The sequence below is a fragment of the Podarcis bocagei genome (assembly GCF_964188305.1).
Source record: "Podarcis bocagei genome assembly, chromosome: Z".
Lineage (NCBI taxonomy): Eukaryota > Metazoa > Chordata > Lepidosauria > Squamata > Lacertidae > Podarcis > Podarcis bocagei.
The window spans coordinates 16,397,378-16,417,383 of record NC_138140.1 but is presented as its reverse complement, the minus strand read 5'-3'; the positions used below and the strand labels follow the sequence as shown (position 1 = coordinate 16,417,383).

Sequence of the window (20,006 nt, the reverse complement as noted above, 5' to 3'; positions counted from 1 at the left end):
TGTGATATCAACAACCCAATTTTCCTCTGCCTGGACCTAAAGCACTTTAGCAACTTTTAAATGAGCACTTCCACAATTCTTTCTTTTATGCCAAAGAATGAGCCCATAAGAAAGCATCATTTGTATGTCAAAGGATAGTAACAAAAATACTAGGGGCTGCCCCCCTGCTCATATTGCTCACCAACTCTACCTGTGTCCCAACATCCCTGCTTTATTCAAAACTATGCTGTTGTTTAAAATTGCCATTTTAAAACCTGCCTTCTCTTTTGCCTTCTGCCCCAACTTCATGCAAATACAGGATTCGGATGAGACACTACAAATTCTTCAGTGGGGATTTTGTGATGACACCCTTACATTTTAATGTATATAGGAAGAAATAACCATTTTTTTTAAAAAAATTAAAAGTAAGTGTGGTCTGGAAAATGTTTTTGAAATGCTTTAGATAGCAGCTGGGGAAGGTGGTAGTGATCTGATCAGGATTAGAACTCTAGTGTGTAGGAAGGTGGGGAGAATTGCAGCAATGGGCAAGATTAACACTTCCCACCTTAATCTATCTGATTTCCCCAATTCCAGATTGGGATCCCCCAAACAAAGCTGCTTATTCCCCCCTAAAGGAAAAAATGTGATTCCTGCATTGCAAGTTGGACTAGATGCGTCCCTTTCAATTCCACAGTTCGGTGATTCTGTGATTCTGTGTGGCCAATTCGAAGTAGAGAAGTTAAAAACACTTTTAGAGAAATGTGTTTCTCTAAAAGACTAATTTTGAATATGCTTTTTTATTCTTTTTTTAATGCAAAATGGCCTAAGATTCTGTGACAACCACCTTCATCAGATGGTGCATTGAGACAACTGAGGAAGCTGGTTGTCATCTCTGAACATTCATTCCATTTTCTACTAGAAAGAACCTTATTCAGAGCTAGTCTCAAGGGGCGCTCAAACACATTTCTCTTTATTCCTGAAGACAAACATGGCTTTTGTATTGATATCAGTTAACGTGACATGTCATTTGGCTCTGAAAATTAGGCCAAACTCAGTAGGTCAAACTATACACTCTGGGATGTATTCAAATAAGTTTTTTTCCCCAGAACAAACCCATTGAAATTGAAAAATATTAAGTTAGGTCCATTCATTTCAATAGGTTTACTCTGAGTAAACCTTAATTTAAAAAACCTCGATTTTAGTAATAGTATGGCTGGTTTTGTTTTGTTTTGCCTATTCATCATACAAAGGGAAAGTAATCACATAGGGAGGGCCCTGATCCAGAAAACAGCACCTTTGGAGGCAACAATGACCCAGTGTGGTACAATGGTTAGAGTGCAGGACAAGGGCTTGGGAGACCAGGGTTCAAATCCACCACTCAGTCATGAAGCTCACTAGGTGAGCTTTGGCCAGACACTTGCTCATAGCCCAACATTCCTCACAGGGTTGTTGTGATGATTACATGGGGAGATGGAGAAGTATGTAATTGAGCTTCTTGAAGGAAAGGTGGGATAAAATGTAATAAATGAAGCAAGAGGAGGTGGAGGTGGAGGAGGAGAGAAAGCCCCCAATCTTTCTTGGGAGAGGGGAGAGTACATGGCTGCTTTTCCTTCAAAATAAAAGTGTAGTGATAATGTGTACTTAAGTCCCTTGCAAACCATAATGTATTGAAGGGTTAAGTGGCTAGACAAGAGTCCCATTATGAGAAGCCTACAAGCAGTACCTGAGTGCAACAACCATTCTTCTCACTTGTGCTTCCCAGCAACTGATACTCAGAAGCAGATTGCCTCTGACAGCGGAGGCAGAACACAGGGCAGTAAGCTTTAGTTGGTAAGTGAATACTGTAAACTGAAGCATTAGTTGGTTCATTAGGAAAGGTACATTTCAATATTTGAGACTTGAGAGCCTGTAAATATGCCAGTATATTTTTTGGAAGCTACTTTGAGTTTAGTATGTTAACTGCAACAGCAGACCTTACTGTTTACAATTTGACATGCACACACCGCAAGCAGGCTCTGTATCCTTGTCCTACACAAAGGTCCCAACCAGTTAGGAATCACCTACTGAATGCACTCACAGAGGTGTGAAGCCAGAAAAGAGAGCTCACGACCTTCCAGATGCTGTTGGACTCTAACTCCCATCAGCCCCAGTCAACAACTGCCAATAGTCAGGGACAATGAGAGTTGGAGTCCAACAATTCATGGAGAGTCACAAGTTCTCTCCCCAACGTTATGTGTAGGGCCTGCAATCCACAGCTGCAGTCTTTTGCACACTAAAACTGGAAGTAAATTCTACTGAAATCAGCAGATGGGCCGGCGGGGGGGGGGGGGACGGACACACATACACAAAAGGAACGACAGCGAATCTGATGTCTCCGCTAAACATTAGAATGGAAGTCATATTATCAAAATCCTTGGCAGGGAGGAAGCAGTACAAGGAAAATCCTTTTGCAAAGAAATTATCCAATTTTGGCTGTTACAAGGTCTGCTGATTTGAGAGATTTGGGAAGGGAGAGAACAGGCAGAGAAACATATTCTAGATGAGAAAGGGTGGTTTATCAAGTCTCCTTTGTTTCGGTAGGGGGACAGGGGTCTGATGCCCCAAAATGGTCCTACAGATCTAGCACCCAGTGAGTAGCACGTGTAGCATAAAATGTGGTGTGTTTCCCCCCTTCTCACAGGAGGATGGAAGGTTCAGAGAGAACTAGGCTGAGGCAGCAAAGGGTTGTTGGCAGGAACAAACAGGGAGTTGCATCTCAGTGGCAAAGCTCTGCATGGAGGATGGAGAGAGGTGTGTGCATGTAAACATAGAAACAAGTAACATTTGCATCCATTGCTTGTCCTTCTTTCCCCTCTGGCTCCCCACATGTCGCTGGAATGTGGCCCCCCCAAAGGAATGTGGCCCTTGGGTTTAAAAAGTTTCCCCACCCCGACATAGATTATTTAACATTACTGTTGCACACTTCTCCAGGCTACATATTTTTCGCTCTATAAGACTCACTTTTTCCCTCCTAAAAAAGTAAGGGGAAATGTGTGTGCGTCTTATGGAGCGAATGCAGGCTGCGCAGCTATCCCAGAAGCCAGAACAGCAAGAGGGATCGCAGTGAAAGCGGCAATCCCTCTTGCTGTTCTGGCTTTTGGAATTCAGAATATTTTTTTTTTCTTGTTTTCCTCCTCTAAAAACTAGATGCGTCTTATGGTCTGGTGCGTCTTATGGAGCGAAAAATACGGTGTTTTACTTCTACTACTGCAAACTCCTCCTTAAAAGGCGGCTAGTCTTCATTGCGCCAGGCTTCATGCACATTCCCAGCAGCACAGGCAGTGCTTCCTGTGTATGAGTTTGTTCTTTAACGATCCTAAACAGCACTTCATCCAAATTGACCCCAGGGTGCTGTGTAATACTAATAACAATAATCAATTTACAACAGTGGAATATAAATCTTGTTTAAAATAAGTAAGAAGCTTACAATATCCCTGCTGGTGCAGGCCAAAGGGGGCCCATGGAGTCAGAGGCAGTAATACTTCTGATCAACTGCAGGGGAGACTTGCTCTTCTGCTCAGGTCCTGCTTGCAGTTTTCCTACTGAAGCATCTGGTTAGTCACTGGGAGGACAGGATGCCAGACTAGATGGGCCACTGGCCTGATCCAGCAGGCATTTCTTATGTTCTTATGGCCAGTCATGACGCCCAGAAGCTGGACTTGAAGGCAGCAGTTCTCGCTAGTTGTTTGTCTCTGGCATCTAAAGTAGTAAACTGCTTCTAAGCCTGGAGGTTATGTTACAATTGTGTATTGAAGGTGCTGGAGGCTTGCCCATTTGGGTGAAAAGGGCACCGCCCCACCAACCTTCCCCCCCAGGCAAAACCCACTTGCCTGTCTTCTTACTCGCAAGGAGTCCAGCAGGTGCCCCTGGGTGTCAGCTTCTTCCTCCTTAGTCTCAGTGCCGCCCCTTGTAGAAGGGGTGGGAGACAAAATTAGAATTAGTTGGCTCCACTTCTAATTGGCTCTGGCTCTGCCTACAGCTTGTCTTCTGCCTACTATCATCAAGAGCCACTGTGGTGTAGTGGTTAGAGCACTAGACTAATCCCCACCCGGCCATGAAGTTCACTAGGAGACACTGAGCCACTCACTACCTCTCTTAGCCTAACCTACCTCACAGGGTTGTTGTGGGGATTAAAATGAAGAGTTGGAGAGAACCATGTACATGCAAATGCAGTCAATCAATCAATCAATCAATCAATCAATCAATACCATTTCCTGCAACAACAGAGTGCCTCTGGGCTCATAAAGGAACATGTGAGTTTTCTATAGGCGCTTTGGAGAGGGGGGGTGCAAGGTGGGGAGTGTTATTCCCCCTCTCCCCCAGCCTGTTTATCCATTTGCCTGTCTTGTGGCTCAGCCTCTGAGTCAGAGAGAAAGAGAGTGACATTCTGTCTGTAAATAAATAAACTAAATAATTCAAGGAGGATTTTGCCAACAGCCAGCAACACAGGTTCCAAGAGGGTCCCTGGGGAAGGTTGCGTGTGTGTGCAGGAGGGTGAAGCTGGGAGTGAATGTACAGAGCCTGCCATCCTGAAACTCCAGCGAGAGACCTGTGCATGCCTGCTAATCTCGCACAAACAGAGGTGAGTGTTGCCAGGGCGGATGATGGGCTCCCAGCCACCCAACTCCACAGTGGTTCAGAGAGAGCACCTGTTCCAAAGACTGCTGCTAGCCATGCACCTGCGTCCTCCACCCCTATCCTGGCAGCAGTGGATGACCGGATGCCACTCAACTTGGCAGCATAGGGAAGGGGGTAACGGTTTGAAGAGGACAGCCCAGAGCTCAGCAGCAGAACATCTGTTTTGCATGCAGAAGGTCCCAGGTTCAATCCCCAAGAGCACCTCCAGGTGGGGCCGGGAAAGACTCCCTGCCTGAAAGCTCTGGAGAGCAGCTGCCGTCAGTGCAGACAATCTTGGGCTAGATGGACCCATGTCTGAGTTATGCTAAGTTCTTTTTTAAAAACCAGTCTTTTCTTCAGAGCCACAAGGTCTGTGATCTTAGAATTGTAGAGTTGGGAGGGACCCTGAGGATCATCTAGTCCAACCCCCCTGCAATGCAATATTGCTTTATTTTTAGGGAAAGAGCCATAGCTCAGTGGCTGGGCATCTTGCCTTGCATGCGGAAGGTCCCAGGCTCAGTCTCCAGGCAGGAGTTGGAGACACAACCATTGCCTGAAACCCTGTAGGGCTACTGCCAGTCAGTGTAGGCAATCCTGAACTAGATGGTCCAATGGTCTGGCTCTGAACAAGACAGCTTCCTTTGTTCACAGAGAGCATCCATAGCTCAGTTTTAGAGCATCTGTCTGGGAAGCAAAAAGTCCAAGTTTAATCCCTGGCATGGGCTGGGAAACTCTTCCTGCTTGAAACCCCTGGAGAGCTGCCACTGGTCAGTATAGACAGTACTGAGCTTGATGGGGCCAATGGCTTGGCCCAATAAAAACCACTTTCCTATGTTTCTGTTGAAATCAGCCTTTAATTCAGCAACCTAAAGCCTAGAACATGATTTCATTTGATGGGATGGGCTGCTGTATAGTGGTAGGACACCTGCCTGAGACCCCAAGAGAGCAGCTGATCCTGGGCTAACTGGACCAGTGGTCTGTCTCAGTATAAAACACCTTCCTATATCTCTATTTAATTCAGCTCTTGATTCAAAATTATGAGGACTAGCATCTTGCTTTGCTTTTCATGGAAAGCTCACAGCTCAGTGGTAAAGCAACTGCTTTGCATGCAGAAGGTCCCAGTTTCCGTCCCTGGCATCTCCAGGTTGAATTGGGAAAGACTCGCTGCCTGAAGTCCTGGAGAGCTGCTGCCAATCAGTGTGGACAGTATTGAGCTAATTGGACCAATGATCTGACATAAGGCATCCCCTTATGTCCATACTGAATCCCAGAGTCTAGGATCCTATTTGTATTTTTAATGGAAGGGCCTTGCTTGGCGACAGAACATCTGCTTTGCATGCAGAAAGTCCCAGGTTTGATCCCTGGCATCTCCAGGTAGGGCTGGGAGAGGCTCCCCATCTAAAACCCATGGAGAGCTGGTCCTGAGCTAGATCGGCCAGTAGGTTAACTGGCAGCTAAGAGGGAAACCACCTCACATGGCTGAATGGCCAAAGTGTACCATCCGTGTGCCCCCAAATACTTCTACATCTTTTTAATTTTGTGCAAAGATACTGCAGTCACATTGCAGGACTGGGCACAGGAAGGGGAGAGGAGCATCAACAGGAGGATAAAAAAGTTTTTGGGTGGCTGGTTTTCTAAGAAACAGAGAGAAAGCAGTGCATCCTGTATCCTGTCCAATCCAAAGCCTCCATCCTTTTAATCTAGAGTGACTCTGGATGGAGATGGTTACATCCTCAAGTGCAGAGGAATATTAATATAGCTTGTGTACTGTTGGGAAGGGATCAGATCCTCTTATTTAGCCCCATATTAACCACCTGATTGTAAGTATAAATGGGGGTAACTAATCCAAATTAAACATCCAATTGTGCCCCCCTCCAATTTCCTTTTGTACATCTCTCTTTCTCCATCGATACCAGTTCCTCTCTCCTTCACTCCTACCCCCGTTCTTCTGTTCCTTGCCTCTCTTTGACCACCATCCTCACTTAAATTTTTTTTTAAAAAATGCTTACCTGGGATTTCTCCTGCGGACCGTCTTCCAGCTGAGAGGCTCCCCCCACGTTTTTCCATCGATCGTTGACCATCTTCTGGATAGGGTGGTGAAAAGACTGGTGGAGATAAAACACAGATCCCACAAACGCAACTGAGGGTCGCCCCGGCGATGCCGCAACTCCAAAGTGGTACCCAAGGGGGTGTGATGGAGAGAGTCTCTCTCCCACCACCCCCACTTCGCCCACCAAAAAGAGTTCCAAACGAGAAGCAGGAAGAAGACAGGCAAAGGATTGCTTCCCAAGCGCTGGGAAGAGAAAAGGGCTGGATAGGAAAACGCACAGAGCAATTTTGCCTCCTGGTGGGGTCTTGAGGTTCCTTCCTCTAGCTTAGCAGATCCTTATACTGTACCTGCGCTCGTTCGCTCCCTCGCTCGCTCTCCCTCCCTCCCTCCTCCCTCGCTCTCTTTCTGCCAGGATCTCAGGAAGATTTGGAGCGGGGACGGGGAGGGACCTGCCGCATCTGCAAGAAACTGAGGGGGAATCTCTCTCTCTGCGTTTCCAGGCAATCCCCTCTTCTTTCTCTTTTTGGCTAGACAAAACAACCCCACTTTTGCAGGAAGGATGTGCGTGCGTGGCGGGGGGGGGTAATGAAGGGTTGCTTGAGGGAGGAAAGAAGGAAGGAAGGAAGGAAGGGGAGGCGATGGTGATGACCCACCTAGAGAAAACTTCCCCTCTTGGGAATGCTGATGGTGGGGCGCGCGCGCGCGCGTATGTTGAGGGGTGGGAGCGGGTACTGAAGCTGTCTGGCCGAAGCTCGCGGCACTTCTGCCGCTTAGGGAAAGCCGAAGCAGGCAGCGCGGCGGGATGAGGTGTGGGGGTGCCGAGACGCGAGGTTCCTCCGCGCGAGCGCGTCAGGCTGGCAGGAGTTTCTTGCGCGTGTGAACTTGGAGACGCGTAGCGAGGCGATCGCCTCCCGCACCTCCGCGCGTTATACTAACTGTTAAGCTACGATACTACTACTAGAAGCATAGTATTGTATAGCTTAGCCTTAGTGCAACTATACTATTATTACTGGTATACATACTAGTATTGCTGTTACTAATACTATCGATATCACAGATGCCACTATTACTACGAATACTGCTGAAAGTAATGTTATTACTAATAATGATAATAATGCAGCAGGCTCTATTCCTTCTCTCCCGAGGGGAACCAACACTCCCAGAAGATGGAAACACACATACACTCGTTTACATACAGGAAGGGAGGCGTTCACACACACATAAGTACACACCAGAAAGTTGTTAATGAAAACGTGCCCTATCTTCTAACCGCTCCTCAGTCGCAACTCTCTTTTTCTCCCCTTTACCCACCGCTCTGCAACCTGCTTGGCTTCGGGCTGCGTTCACACGTGCAGCTTCCTTCCTTCCGCACCTGAACAGGGCGCCCTCAAGCGACGCCTGCTGTGTGTGAATAGGCGGGGTGGGGTAGGCACGAACCTTCCCCTCCGCCCCACCACACCACACGGTTACTGAGGTGCCAACTTGAATAAAATATTGTGGGGGCCCAGGTAAGCCCCGCCCTGCATAATCGATCACATGATGCAGTGCACACACACACACTATTTGAATGGAAATGCCCATCAACTTTGTTGCCTCAAATATTTTATTGCGGGGGCCGAAGCCCCTCAAGGCCTCTAGGAGTTGGCTCCTGTGCACGGTTACATTTTTCCTGGCCCTTCTAGCCCCCAGGCTTCACGAGGGAGCTGCTTCAGTCGCGCGCTCCTTGAGGGCAGAAAACAGGCAGCAAGGTGAAGCGTTTCACATGCCGGCTCCGCTGCGCTACGAGGCTTTGGACAGCCAGTTGTGGCCAGGCAGAACGCCTGCCTGCACGGAATCTCCAGGCAGAGTCAGAGGAATCTCATTTTGTAACCCTGGGGAGCCGCTGCCAGTCAGTGTAAACAATTCTGAGCTAGGTGGGTAAGCGGGCTGACAGTATGAGGCAGATTCCTATGTTCCACTGAGAAACAATGTACATTAGCATCTAAAGAGGATGGGTAGGCTGGAGGACCATTAAATCTAGGGTCTAAAATTACCTAACTGCACCACTGATTTAAGTTATAACTAATCTACACTATGTGAGTGAATTGGCCATTTGAGAGGAAAAAGAATTAAGCTTGCCTGGGTATTCTCTCTCTCTCTCTCTCTCTCTCTCTCTCTCTCTCTCTCACACACACACACACACTACAGAAATTTGTTTAATTTTCTTCCTTTTCTTCCTTCAAAGAACTCAGGGCAGTGTCTATGGTTCTCCTCATCTCACTCACCCATTTCATTCTCACAAGAACCCTTCAAGGTAGAGCAGGTTAAAAATGAGTGGCTGTCCACTGCAGTAGTTAGAGGTTTGGACTGGGACCTGGGAAACTAGGGTTCAAATTCCCCACTCAGACATGAAGCTCGCTGTGTGATCTTGGGCCAGGCACTGGCTCTCAGACTAACCTACCTCACAGGGTTGTTGTGGGGATTAACTGAGGAAAGGTGGACAGACAACATACACCGCCTTGAACTCCTTGAAGAAAAAGGTGGGATAGAATTGCAATAAATGAAATGAATGAATGTCCCCGCACAAATGCTATTCAGAGGTGGATTGCTCCTGCACATGGAGGTTCCACGACACCCGATGTGGCCCATAAGAACCTAAGAGCCTCATTCAATCCACCTTGGGCCAGGACACTTGTTTTTCACAGTGGCCAATCAGATGTGTTTTGGGAAGTTTGCAAGCAAGGCATGGAGGCAACACAAGCTTCCCTGGGTTTTTCCCCAAGTACCTGGTAGACTGCCCCTGGATCTACAGTAGAGTTTCATTTTACTGTAACCATTGCAGAGCTGCATGCACATTGCACAGCATAGGGCGAGATTTAAATTATTTCAGATAATAATAGTGGAAAGGTTGGTTGTTGAGGGACAAGCTGTCTCTGAGGGGCATTTTCTGCCATTAATTATTGTCTCATTGAGGAAAACTCAAATAAATTTCCGCAAGACCATCTTCAAAACTGCTGCCCTAGAAAGACGAAAAGAAAGATTTATGTGTGTAGCTTCTGGGTGTGATTTCCATTAGAAAAATGCATGTTCCTGGACTGCCAGAACATGTCAAGAAATTGCCACTTAATCAACTTGCATTAGCCACTTAATCAACTTGAATTACTTCCATTAATCAGAGGGTCTCCTCCAGCAATACTAAAGTAAGGAAGGCATTCCTCATGTAAAATATTTTTATAACACTTCTCATTCAAATAATACATCCCAAAAAAACTCAGTATAAAAAGAACAACAATAAGTATAATCCTGCAACCTGTATAAATCATGCAAACATGCCTGTTCTCTCTTGTTTCGCATGATCTTTTTTAAAAACACACATACCATATTTTGCATAATCTAGCACAGGCTTCCTCAACCTCAGCCTTCCAGATGTTTGAGACTACAATTCCCATCACCCCTGATCATTGGTCCTTCTAGCTAGGGATCATGGGAATTGTAGTCTCAAAAACATCTGGAGGGCTGAGGTTGAGGAAGCCTGATCTAGCATGGTTTCGCTGGCCATAGGGCAAAGTAATACATTTAGTGTGGAGAACCTATGGACTTACAGATGTTGCTGGATGATAACTCCCATCATCTCTGGTCATTGGCCATACTTGCTGGGGCTGATGGGAACTGCAGTCCAGCAACAACAGGAGGGCCAATGGCTCTCCATTCCTGCTACATTTGACTAGGAGGTCTCTCTCTCTCCCCCCTCCAACCTCTGAGAAAAACTTGCCTCAGCCACCCAGACTGCTTTTGTGATGACTCTAAGCTTTGCCTTTGAATTTCTTGCACCCACAAGGACTAGAAACTTGGTGCTGGTTTTGTTCAAAAAGCCAGTAAGCTGGATTCTGAGGCCAATGCAACATTTTATGCTTTCACAGTACTTCTGCAGAGCTGCACCATGTCCTGACTATTCACGGCAGGTACGTTTTGGCTATTGCATCACTTACTCACGGGCTCACTTGTTCGTTTTTCTTCCTAATGCAATGGGGTGAGGATAAAAGAATGCGTTCCAATCTCAGCCTTGGCAGGCAGGTATGAGTTTCTTAATTGGCAGCAGATTTCAGCACTGTCAATCAAGTTAAGCTTCCTGCTCCATCTGACCAGAACCTGTTTTCTTTCCCACCTGCATTCCCTGACCCCTCCCCCAAAGAAAAAAAAATAGCAATCTGATTCTGCCAGGATTTGACACTGCATAGATGGCTGCAGATTGGAGGGGGGGGTTCTCCATGCAGAGCTCAGCAAACTCCAGAAAACAAGTGTCTGTGGCAAAGGACTCCCCCAGCTAAACTGAAGTAGCAGAAGGGAGCTCCTTCTCTGAACAAAGGAGCCTTGGCAGCAGTACTGGCCCAACCATGAAACATGATGAAGCAGTCTCCTCAGGTGGAGATCTAGCCTCTAAGGCACATCCTCATTGCTGCTGTCTGTCTCTCCCCAGCCTCCTTTTATCCCCACACTGCCTTCAGCGTGTTTGTGTGGGGGGGGGAGGTTGGAAGGGGAGCAGAGAAGGAGGCAGTGGAGGGTGGCATTTTCTGTTTTACCCCAATCTATAAAATGTCTGGGCAGCCTGCCTCTGAGCTGAGCTGAGCTGTGGAAGCTTTGCCCAGGAGGGTGGATGGAACACTGCCCCACCAACCTCAGTTTGCCCTCAGCCAGCTACAACTTCCGTTCTTCCTACAACTAGTCAAGGAGGGTGGTCCTGCCTAACAACTGGCTCCTCCTTAGTCTTAGCATTGGCGCTTGCAGAACTCAGCAAGGAGGAGGAGGAGGGCAAAAAGAGAATTACTGTAGTTGGCTTTACTTGTCACTGGCTTTTGACGTTGGATCTGGAGCCACTTACCAGCCTGCCTTGCTGTGCTCAGCTTGGCAGTTTCTCTGGCTCCAGGTCCCCACCCTGCCTGGACAGCTAGACAGACACACCCAGGAGGGATGGGCCAGAATCTCCCATAGCACTGGCTACAGAAACAATAGGGGCACAGGGATCAGCTTATTAGGTAAGGATAAAGGGACCCCTGATCGTTAGGTCCAGTCGTGGCCGACTCTGGGGTTGCGGCGCTCATCTCGCTTTATTGGCCGAGGGAGTCGGCGTACAGCTTCCAGGTCATGTGGCCAGCATAACTAAGCTGCTTCTGGCGAACCAGAGCAGAGCATGGAAACGCCGTTTACCTTCCTGCCGGAGCAGTACTTATTTATCTACTTGCACTTGGACGTGCTTTCGAACTGCCAGGTTGGCACGAACAGGGACAGAGCAATGGGAGCTCACTCTGTCATGAGGATTCAAACCGCCAACCTTCTGATCGGCAAGCCCTAGGCTCAGTGGTTTAGACCACAGTGCCACCCGCGTCCTACCAAAAGATTTGCCTAAATGAACATCCTGTTTCTGACAGTGTGCAGCCAGAAGAGCACGATGGTGCAAGCCTGAGGGCCACATAGTCTTCTAGAATTCCAGCCTGAGGGCCACATTCTTTTCTAGGCAATCTCCCAAAGGCCACATGTCAGTGATAGATAGGGCCAGGAGCAAAAACGGGAGGTGGAAACATGTGCAAATATTATCTTTGTACTGTTGCAGGTTGTGGGGTGGGGCAGCCTGGATGATGCCCTGAGTACCTTCTGATTATCGGGGTCCTGTACTGAGTGACATTAGAATCTGACAAAGGAGTTTGCTGAACCAGTCAGGCAGGTTTCTTTGTGATACATGTGGCCACTTAGGTGCCCACTAAGTGTCCTCATCCGCATCCCAAAAGAAGGAGCTCAGTTGCAAGAGCTACAGCTAAGTGATGGTGCCCTTTAGGTTGGATGGGTCTTTCCTCCACCTGCCTCACCTAGGAGAACAAGAGCCAGTGTGGTGTGTGAGAGCTGAGCTGGAAGCAGGATGGAAGCTGCATACACAGAGCCATGCTTGCTCTGTGCTGGATCCAAAGCTGTGACTAATGGAGAAGCAAGATCTGTTGGGGGTGAATGCTGTGAGTCCTTCCACTTTATGCTCAGGTTGTATATATGTGCATAAAGGTAAAGGGTAAAGGGACCCCTGACCTTAGGTCCAGATGCGAACGACTCTGGGGTTGCAGCGCTCATCTCGCTTTATTGGCCGAGGGAGCCGGCATACAGCTTCCGGGTCGTGTGGCCAGCATGACTAAGCCGCTTCTGGTGAACCAGATCAGCGCACGGAAACGCCGTTTACCTTCCCGCCAGAACGGTACCTATTTATCTACTTGCACTTCATGCTTTCGAACTGCTAGGTTGGCAGGAGCTCACCCCGTTATGGGGATTCGAACTGCCGACCTTCTGATCAGCAAGCCCTAGGCTCTGTGGTTTAACCCACAGCGCCACCCGCATCCCATATATATGTGCATATTTGACCATATAGCCTAAGGATAAGGATACCACAGTCTCCACTCACGTTCATTCCAAGGAAACTAAACCCTGGGTAAGTGCCTGGAACTTGGAGATTAGGGTGGTACGTAACAGTACAGTAGAATGGTTTCTATAACTACTCACGTTCTATAACTACTCACGTGCTCCCCTTCCCCTCCTCCCCTCTGAATTCTGCACTGTTGCAGTGACATTTTGCCTTGGGCAGAGTCCTCTGTCCTGGATAACAATAATAATCACAGGTGAGATCTGACACACAGCAGTGGGAAGGACCAGGGGCTTGTAAGTGAGATGGAGCTGTTGAAGGGTGTGCAGACTTAGGGAGAGAAGATCCTCTGTGTTTCAATAGCCCCTCACTTAATCTCACAGCTGGCTGATTCCGGGTGGCTTTTCCAAGAGAGCTAAAAGAGGCCTCCCAGCTCCCAGAATCATTGCAAGCTGTCCTTCCGCACGCCCCACGCTAATTAATTGTACAGCATTGCAGATTTAGACAGTTAGTTGCAACTGCGTGTCATTTTTTACTCCTTCCTTAGATGCTGGCAGCCAATAAGAGATGGAGGGAGAGGGAGGGAGAGAGACGAAAGGAAGAAGGAAGGAAGGAAGGAAGGAAGGAAGGAAGGAAGGAAGGAAGGAAGGAAGGAAGGAAGGAAAGAAAGAAAGAAAGAAAGAAAGAAAGAAAGAAAGAAAGAAAGAAAGAAAGAAAGAAAGAAAGAAGGAGTCTGTGCACATCATTGCTTGCTGTGAATCTCTGCAATTGCTTCCTTATTGTAGATGCCTCAAGATGGTCTCCTGGGACACATGATTGTGCATTTCTGGCCCAAAAACCCTGCAAAACATGTCAGGGTCCCACCCACAAGGCAGGCAAACAACTCAGTGTGCTTCCAGGCTGCCACTGTTTCCAGGTAGGATTCAGTCATGTGCTGACAAATTCACATTGCACAATTTGAGTCTGTCAGATCTTGCGTGACAAACCAGCTTCCCAAAAAGATCTGATTTATTGTGATATGGAACGAGACAGGAGAACACCCTGGAAAGTGTGCAGTAACATTTGCTTCATGCAAGGGAGTGTTCACCTTACTGTGCTGAAGCACAGCAAAGTGCCTTGAAGCGCACTGAGCACAGGGAAACTGTTCATATCAGCATGGCTTCATTAGTGTCAGATTTGATTCCATTTGCCTACACACCAGGGGGCATTGACAGGGTGGGAATGTCTTCGCCCTATGCAGAGGTATTCACACCTTGGCTAGGGATGAATTAGAAAAAGCTACAACTGGTGTGAGGCTGGGTTGAGAAATGATGACTCAGACAGTAATATTTTACAGAAAAGTACAGGATACAGATGCATTTTGGATAGTATGTGAACACAGGTTAAAAACCCATTGGTCCATCTAATTCTGGCAGCAGCTCTCCGGTATTTCAGAGAGCAGTCTCTCCCAGCACAATCTGGAGATGCCACTGGGGGACTGAAGCTGGGACCTTCTGCCTACAAAGCAGGTGTTCTATTACTGAGCCACAGCCCTCTTTGCACCTGCTACATATGTGACCATTCCACTACCACAAACATCCACGTTGTTGCCTCTTTCCTCCACGTCTCTCCATTTCCCTGCTCATCATTAATGGTGCATATAGAGAGAAGTAATGCTGGATCCAACCCAGAGACATTTGAAGGCCTTGTGAGTATTGTGTGGCCCCAGAATGCCACTGTTTTTTTGGTTGTTTTTTTTTCTTCATGGCTTTAAGGACCTTTAATGAAGCTCAAAGAACAGGAGAGCTGGCCTCCTCATGGTACATTAACCCTCCCCATTTCCCAGTGTGTTTGGGCCCCAGAGAAAAAGAACCAGATGGTCAGGATGCAGTAAGGGCATGGAAAAAGACATTACATTTTGAGGAGGGGGGACATCCCTGGAGCCACCCACCCACAGCACAATAGCTAAATTATAGTCAGGCATGTTTCTAGCATGTTTCTTAGCCTGGTGGGACATTTGGGGAAAGGAATTAGGGAAGGGGTGCTTGTTTCCCCAATTTGGCAGGGCCACCACCCTCCCGTCCCCAAACACAACAACGGTGACTCTTACCGGAGAGGGTTAGGAAGAGATCTTCAATCAAGCAAATGACAAGATAGGCTCAGCAGTGAACACAAGGTTCAGAAGTCACAATTCCAATGTAGACATAATGACATGAGAAGAGTCTGCTCAATGGCCCATCTAGGCCAGCATCCTGGTCCCACAGTGGCCAACCAGATGCCCATTATGGGAAGCCCTCAAGCAAGATTTGGGCACAAGAGCATTCTCTCCTTGTCTCCAGCAACTGGAATTCAGAAGCATTTTTGCCTCCAACTGTGCGTTGTCCTCCATAAGTTTGCCTAATCCTCTTTTAAAGTCATCTAGGTTGGTAGTCATCGCTACTGTGGGAATGAGTTCTGTAGGTTAGCCATGAACTGTGTGAAGAAGGGCTTTCTTTAATCTGTCTTGAGTCTTCCAACATTCAGCTTTATTGGATGTCCACAAATTCTAGTGTTAAGCGAAATGCGGACTTTTCTTTATCCACTTTCTAGACCGAGAGGCAGGGCTGAATGAAAGTGATGAAGATGCCCCAAAGATTTTCATGCCCCTCCTGCTGAACGTCTAAAGCTCCTTTATGGGATTCTCTTGCCTTACGAGACTGCTACGTGGGCAAACACACACTCTGCTGGTGCATCTGATCCCATCTGTGGAAGTCAAGAATGGTTCCTGGTGACAAAATCAAGTCCTGCCCCTCTGACTCCAGCTCTGCTATCACCTCTTCCTGTTCAGCCCCTCCTATTGGCTGGCAAAAGTCCTCACCACAAGGGGCTTTGCACCCTGCAGGAAGGGCGATAGGGAGAGCTGGCTGGATTCTTTCTTTTAAAAAAGCACCAGCATTTTAGTCCAAGCCTCTCCTAATATATACATTTCCTTAATATAATGCAATTTAGTAAATTCTGTTTCCTGTTGTATGCATTTCCATGCACCTTTGTTCTTTTTTCATGCATTAACCTGGCTGCTGTCGGGCCTCTGAGCATGCATGAAGTGTTATGCTTTTTCATGCAGAATACACCCAAACAGATATTTAAAATCCACTGACTATCCACCTTGGCCTGAAGACTATGAGAATATTGAAATGCGTTATACAGAGAAAGTGGGCTTTGTCCTCTTCCCTGTTGAGTTCTACCAGGGGAAACACAGAGGCTGAGGAGGAAGGAGATGGCACAACCTCCTGGATTAGTTGTAAATATGAAAGGAGATTGGGTGGGAGCTGGCTGAAGGGAGACTGAGGTTGGTGGGGCACTGCCCCATTTGCCCTCATGGACCAGCCTCCTCTGGTAGGGCAGAAGGCAGGAAGATCAGCAGCAGGTGTTGCCAGAGCCAATGACAGGCAGAGCCACACTCCAATCAGTTGTAAGTAAGAGGGCGGGCAGGTGGGATCTTGCTGACCGCAGACTGGAGAGGGGGGCGGGGAGCAGTCCCCTGTTCACCCAAATGGAACAGCCTCTCTCTGTGGTGCTTTATTTCCACAGTTCACTTTCGTTATCCACAATAAGATTAAATGCATAAACAAGGTGTGGGGAGGGTTGTCTTGCAGGTGGTGGATCCCTTCATACATTCAGAGCAGGCTGTATCGGTGGTCACCACCTTCCATGGAGTTTGGTCCAGCTCATTTCATCCCTGGCAGACTCCTGGCCCCTGACAAGATCCTCACCCCACCGTCTTTCAAAACAGCTGGGGGGCTTGCTTCTCTCGAAGCTGTTTCGACTTAACTCTGACAATAAAATTTACCATTAAAAATAAATTTGTCTTGGCTTCACGCAGCCCTGGAAATCTGCAGGGGGAGTGATTCAGTGGGCCTGTCACGCCGCGGCATTCAGCCTGCTGAGCCGAGCACACTGGATCTTTTCCAAGTCCGGCAACTCATTTTCTCCTGCCGGAGCCCAAGAACGTACAGTTGGGTTGACGTTTAATTTAGCACCTAACATACCTTGACATAAACCCATAATACAATAGCAGTGGGGGAGGGAGATGGTGAGAGGAGGAGGAGGAGGAGGAAGAGAGGAGAGCAGGGCCAACTGATGGAATTGATTTTGTTTTGTTTTGTTTTGTTTTTTTGGGTCTTCTACTTTTGCTCTGTCAACAATCAGCAGGTATGACAGGATGAAAGCTGCAATAAAGGGAGGATTGAGCAGCGAAAATTGGAAAGGGGGGCGCTCTTGGTTTCTGCTCCCACGGCGGTTGAACAAATGCGCCACCTAAACATGGAAAGAGTTGTGGCAGCATTGTGGCTTCCCATTCCAGGCTGGGGTTTTAGACCAAACTGGAACCTGAGATTCAGATGTGACTGAAACACATTTGCCATTAGTATTTTGAGTGTGAAATTTTCACTTTGAGTCTGAAACTTGAATTTCAAGGTGAAGTTTGTGTGTGATATCATCATCATCATCTTTCATATCCTTTCTTCCCAAGCTTGGATTCAAGTAGACTCCCAACATTTAAAAATGCCATTATTAAGTAATATGAAGTAATAAAACTTGAGTAGTTAAGACCAGTAATTAAAATACATGCGGACATATTTAGAGCCAGCCATTCAGATCCACTTTGTCCCCTACAGCAGCTCAGTGATCAGCATCACCTGCACCTTAGTTTCCAAAGGCCTGTCTGAACAGAAAGGTCTTTGCCTGCCAGCAAAAGGAAAGCAAAGAGGCAGCCAGTCTTACCTGTCTTGGGAGGGGTCCCACAATAAGGGAGAAACCGCAGAAGAGTCTCTCTCTCTCTCTCTCTCTCTCTCTCTCTCTCTCTCTCTCTCTCTCTCTCTCTCTCTGTCTCCCCCCCCCCTCTCTCTTGTGTCTCTGATGTTGATGGGACTGAGAGCAAGTACCCACCTGAGGACCACTGCACGCAGACAGGCTCACAAAGTGAGATACAGTCTTTCATATGACCAACCACATAATGGACTGTCCCTAGACACAGGGACCATCCCACATAACTGTTCACCCAATTCTACCCAATGCTATTGTTTATCTGTTTTTTGCATTTATATTTCACCTTTTTCTCCAAAGAGCTGAAAGTAGCTTGCGTGCTACAGATAGGTGTGAATAGTAGTATATATTGGTATCCATTTGTGCATTGATCACTTGTTTTCCTAGAATCAAGAGCATCAGGCTGAGTCAAATGTCTTTCAGGCTCACCATTCTTCACATTTCCGGAGCAATTTCCAATTAAAAAAATCTTCCTGAAAACTCTTCAGCATTTTGTACGGAGGTTCTTTCGATAAACACATTTTTGTATGTACAGTGGTACCCCGCAAGACGAACGCCTCGCGAGACGAAAAACTCGCAAAACGAAAGGTTTTTTCGTTTTCGAGTTGCCTCGCAAGACGAATTTCCCTATGGGCTTGCTTCGCAAAACGAAGCTTGCCCCGGGGACAGCGGGTCTTCTCTTTTGAAGCAAGGGGCGGCGGGGAGAAGCGATCTTCTCCCCGCAGCCCCAAGTCCGGGGACAGCGGGAAGCGCTTCCCGCTGTCCCCGGACCTGGGGCTGCGGGGAAAAGATCGCTTCTCCCCGCCGCCCCTTGCTTCAAAAGAGGTCCGGGGGCAGCGGCAAGCGCTTCCCGCTGTCCCCGGACCTGGGGCTGCGGGGAGAAGATCGCTTCTCCCCACCGCCCCTTGCTTCAAAAGAGGTCCGGGGGCAGCGGCAAGCGCTTCCCGCTGCCCCCGGACCTCTTTTGAAGCAAGGGGCTGCGGGGAGATCGCTTCTCCCGGTGCTCCGAAGCGGGGCGGGGGGGTGGGAACACCTTCCCCCGCCGCCCCGCTTTGGAACGGTGCTCCGAAGCGGGGCGGGGGGGGGTGGGAACACCTTCCCCCACCCCACCCCGCTTCGGAACGGTGCTCCGAAGCGGGGCGGGGGGGTGGGAACACCTTCCCCCACCGCCCGGCTTCGGAACGGTGCTCCGAAGCGGGGCGGGGGGCGGGAACACCTTCTGAAGGCTGGCGGGGGGCAAAAGTCTTTGTCCCCCCTGCCTGCCTTCCCAGGGGCTTTTAAATCGCCCCGGACAGCGGAGAAGTCCTCCGCTGTCTCGGGGCGATTTTAAAATGCCGCCCGCCAGCATTTTAAGATTGCCCAGACAGCGGAGAAGTCCTCCGCTGTCCCGGGGTTTTTTTAAATGCTGGGGGTGGGAAGAAAAGCTCTTATCCCCCCCCCCAGCCTTCAGAAGAGGTCCGGGGACAGACTGTCCCCGGACCTGGTCTGAAGGCAGTTTCCCTAGGAACGCATTAATTGATTTTCAATGCATTCCTATGGGAAACCGTGCATCGCAAGACGAAAAACTCGCAAGACGAAGAGACTTGCGGAACAAATTAATTTCGTCTTGCGAGGCACCACTGTACTTTTGACCCACGTGCATATTTCTGTAAGCAAATTCTCTTAATATAATGCATTTTTGTATGTTATTTTCACTAATGCAGCCATTTTGGGGCACATTTCCTCATAATATATGTATTTTCAGCTGGAAAACTACATCACAAAATTTGGGTAAGTGTGAATTTTCAGAATGGCTGGGTTCAACTCTCTTGGAAACTGTTAATTTGGTAGGATCGGCTGTAAATCCAACCTAAATCAAATTTCTTCACTATCCCTGCTTATGACCATCTCTCTTGATAGCTTTGCAATGCATGGATCTATTTTCCATGGAGTCGTCTCATATGTCCATCTGGGCCAGTGATGTCTACCTTGTCTGGGAGCAGATCTACAGAGTGAAACCATTCTATGCAGAGATGCTGAGGATTGAAACCCAGGAGCTTCTGCATGCATCCTACCTCACAGGGTTGTTGTGGGGATTAAATGAGGAGAAAGGAAGAACCATGTATTCCACCTTCAGGTCCTTGGAAGAAGAAAAAAATGAATCCCTGTAAATAAAACTTCAAA

The 20,006-nt window shown here is 47.9% G+C and overlaps 2 protein-coding genes across 2 annotated transcripts in view; one reads left to right on the top strand and one right to left on the bottom strand.

Annotated features, from left to right (window-relative positions):
- FIBCD1 (fibrinogen C domain containing 1) overlaps window positions 1–7,452 on the bottom strand; it is a 69,707-nt gene extending 62,255 nt beyond the window's left edge. The window contains exons 1-2 of one of the 2 annotated variants that reach the window (XM_081179238.1): window positions 7,339–7,452; window positions 6,645–6,740 (exon numbers count right to left, since the gene is read on the bottom strand). In XM_081179238.1, coding sequence (XP_081035364.1) covers window positions 6,645–6,716 — 72 coding nt within the window. In that variant the 5' untranslated portion in view covers window positions 6,717–6,740; window positions 7,339–7,452. Of the gene's footprint in view, window positions 1–6,644; window positions 7,279–7,338 lie in introns of those variants that run through there. The other variant, XM_081179237.1, reaches the window with a different exon arrangement.
- LOC308578743 (uncharacterized protein) overlaps window positions 1–20,006 on the top strand; it is a 131,396-nt gene that overhangs the window by 81,192 nt on the left and 30,198 nt on the right.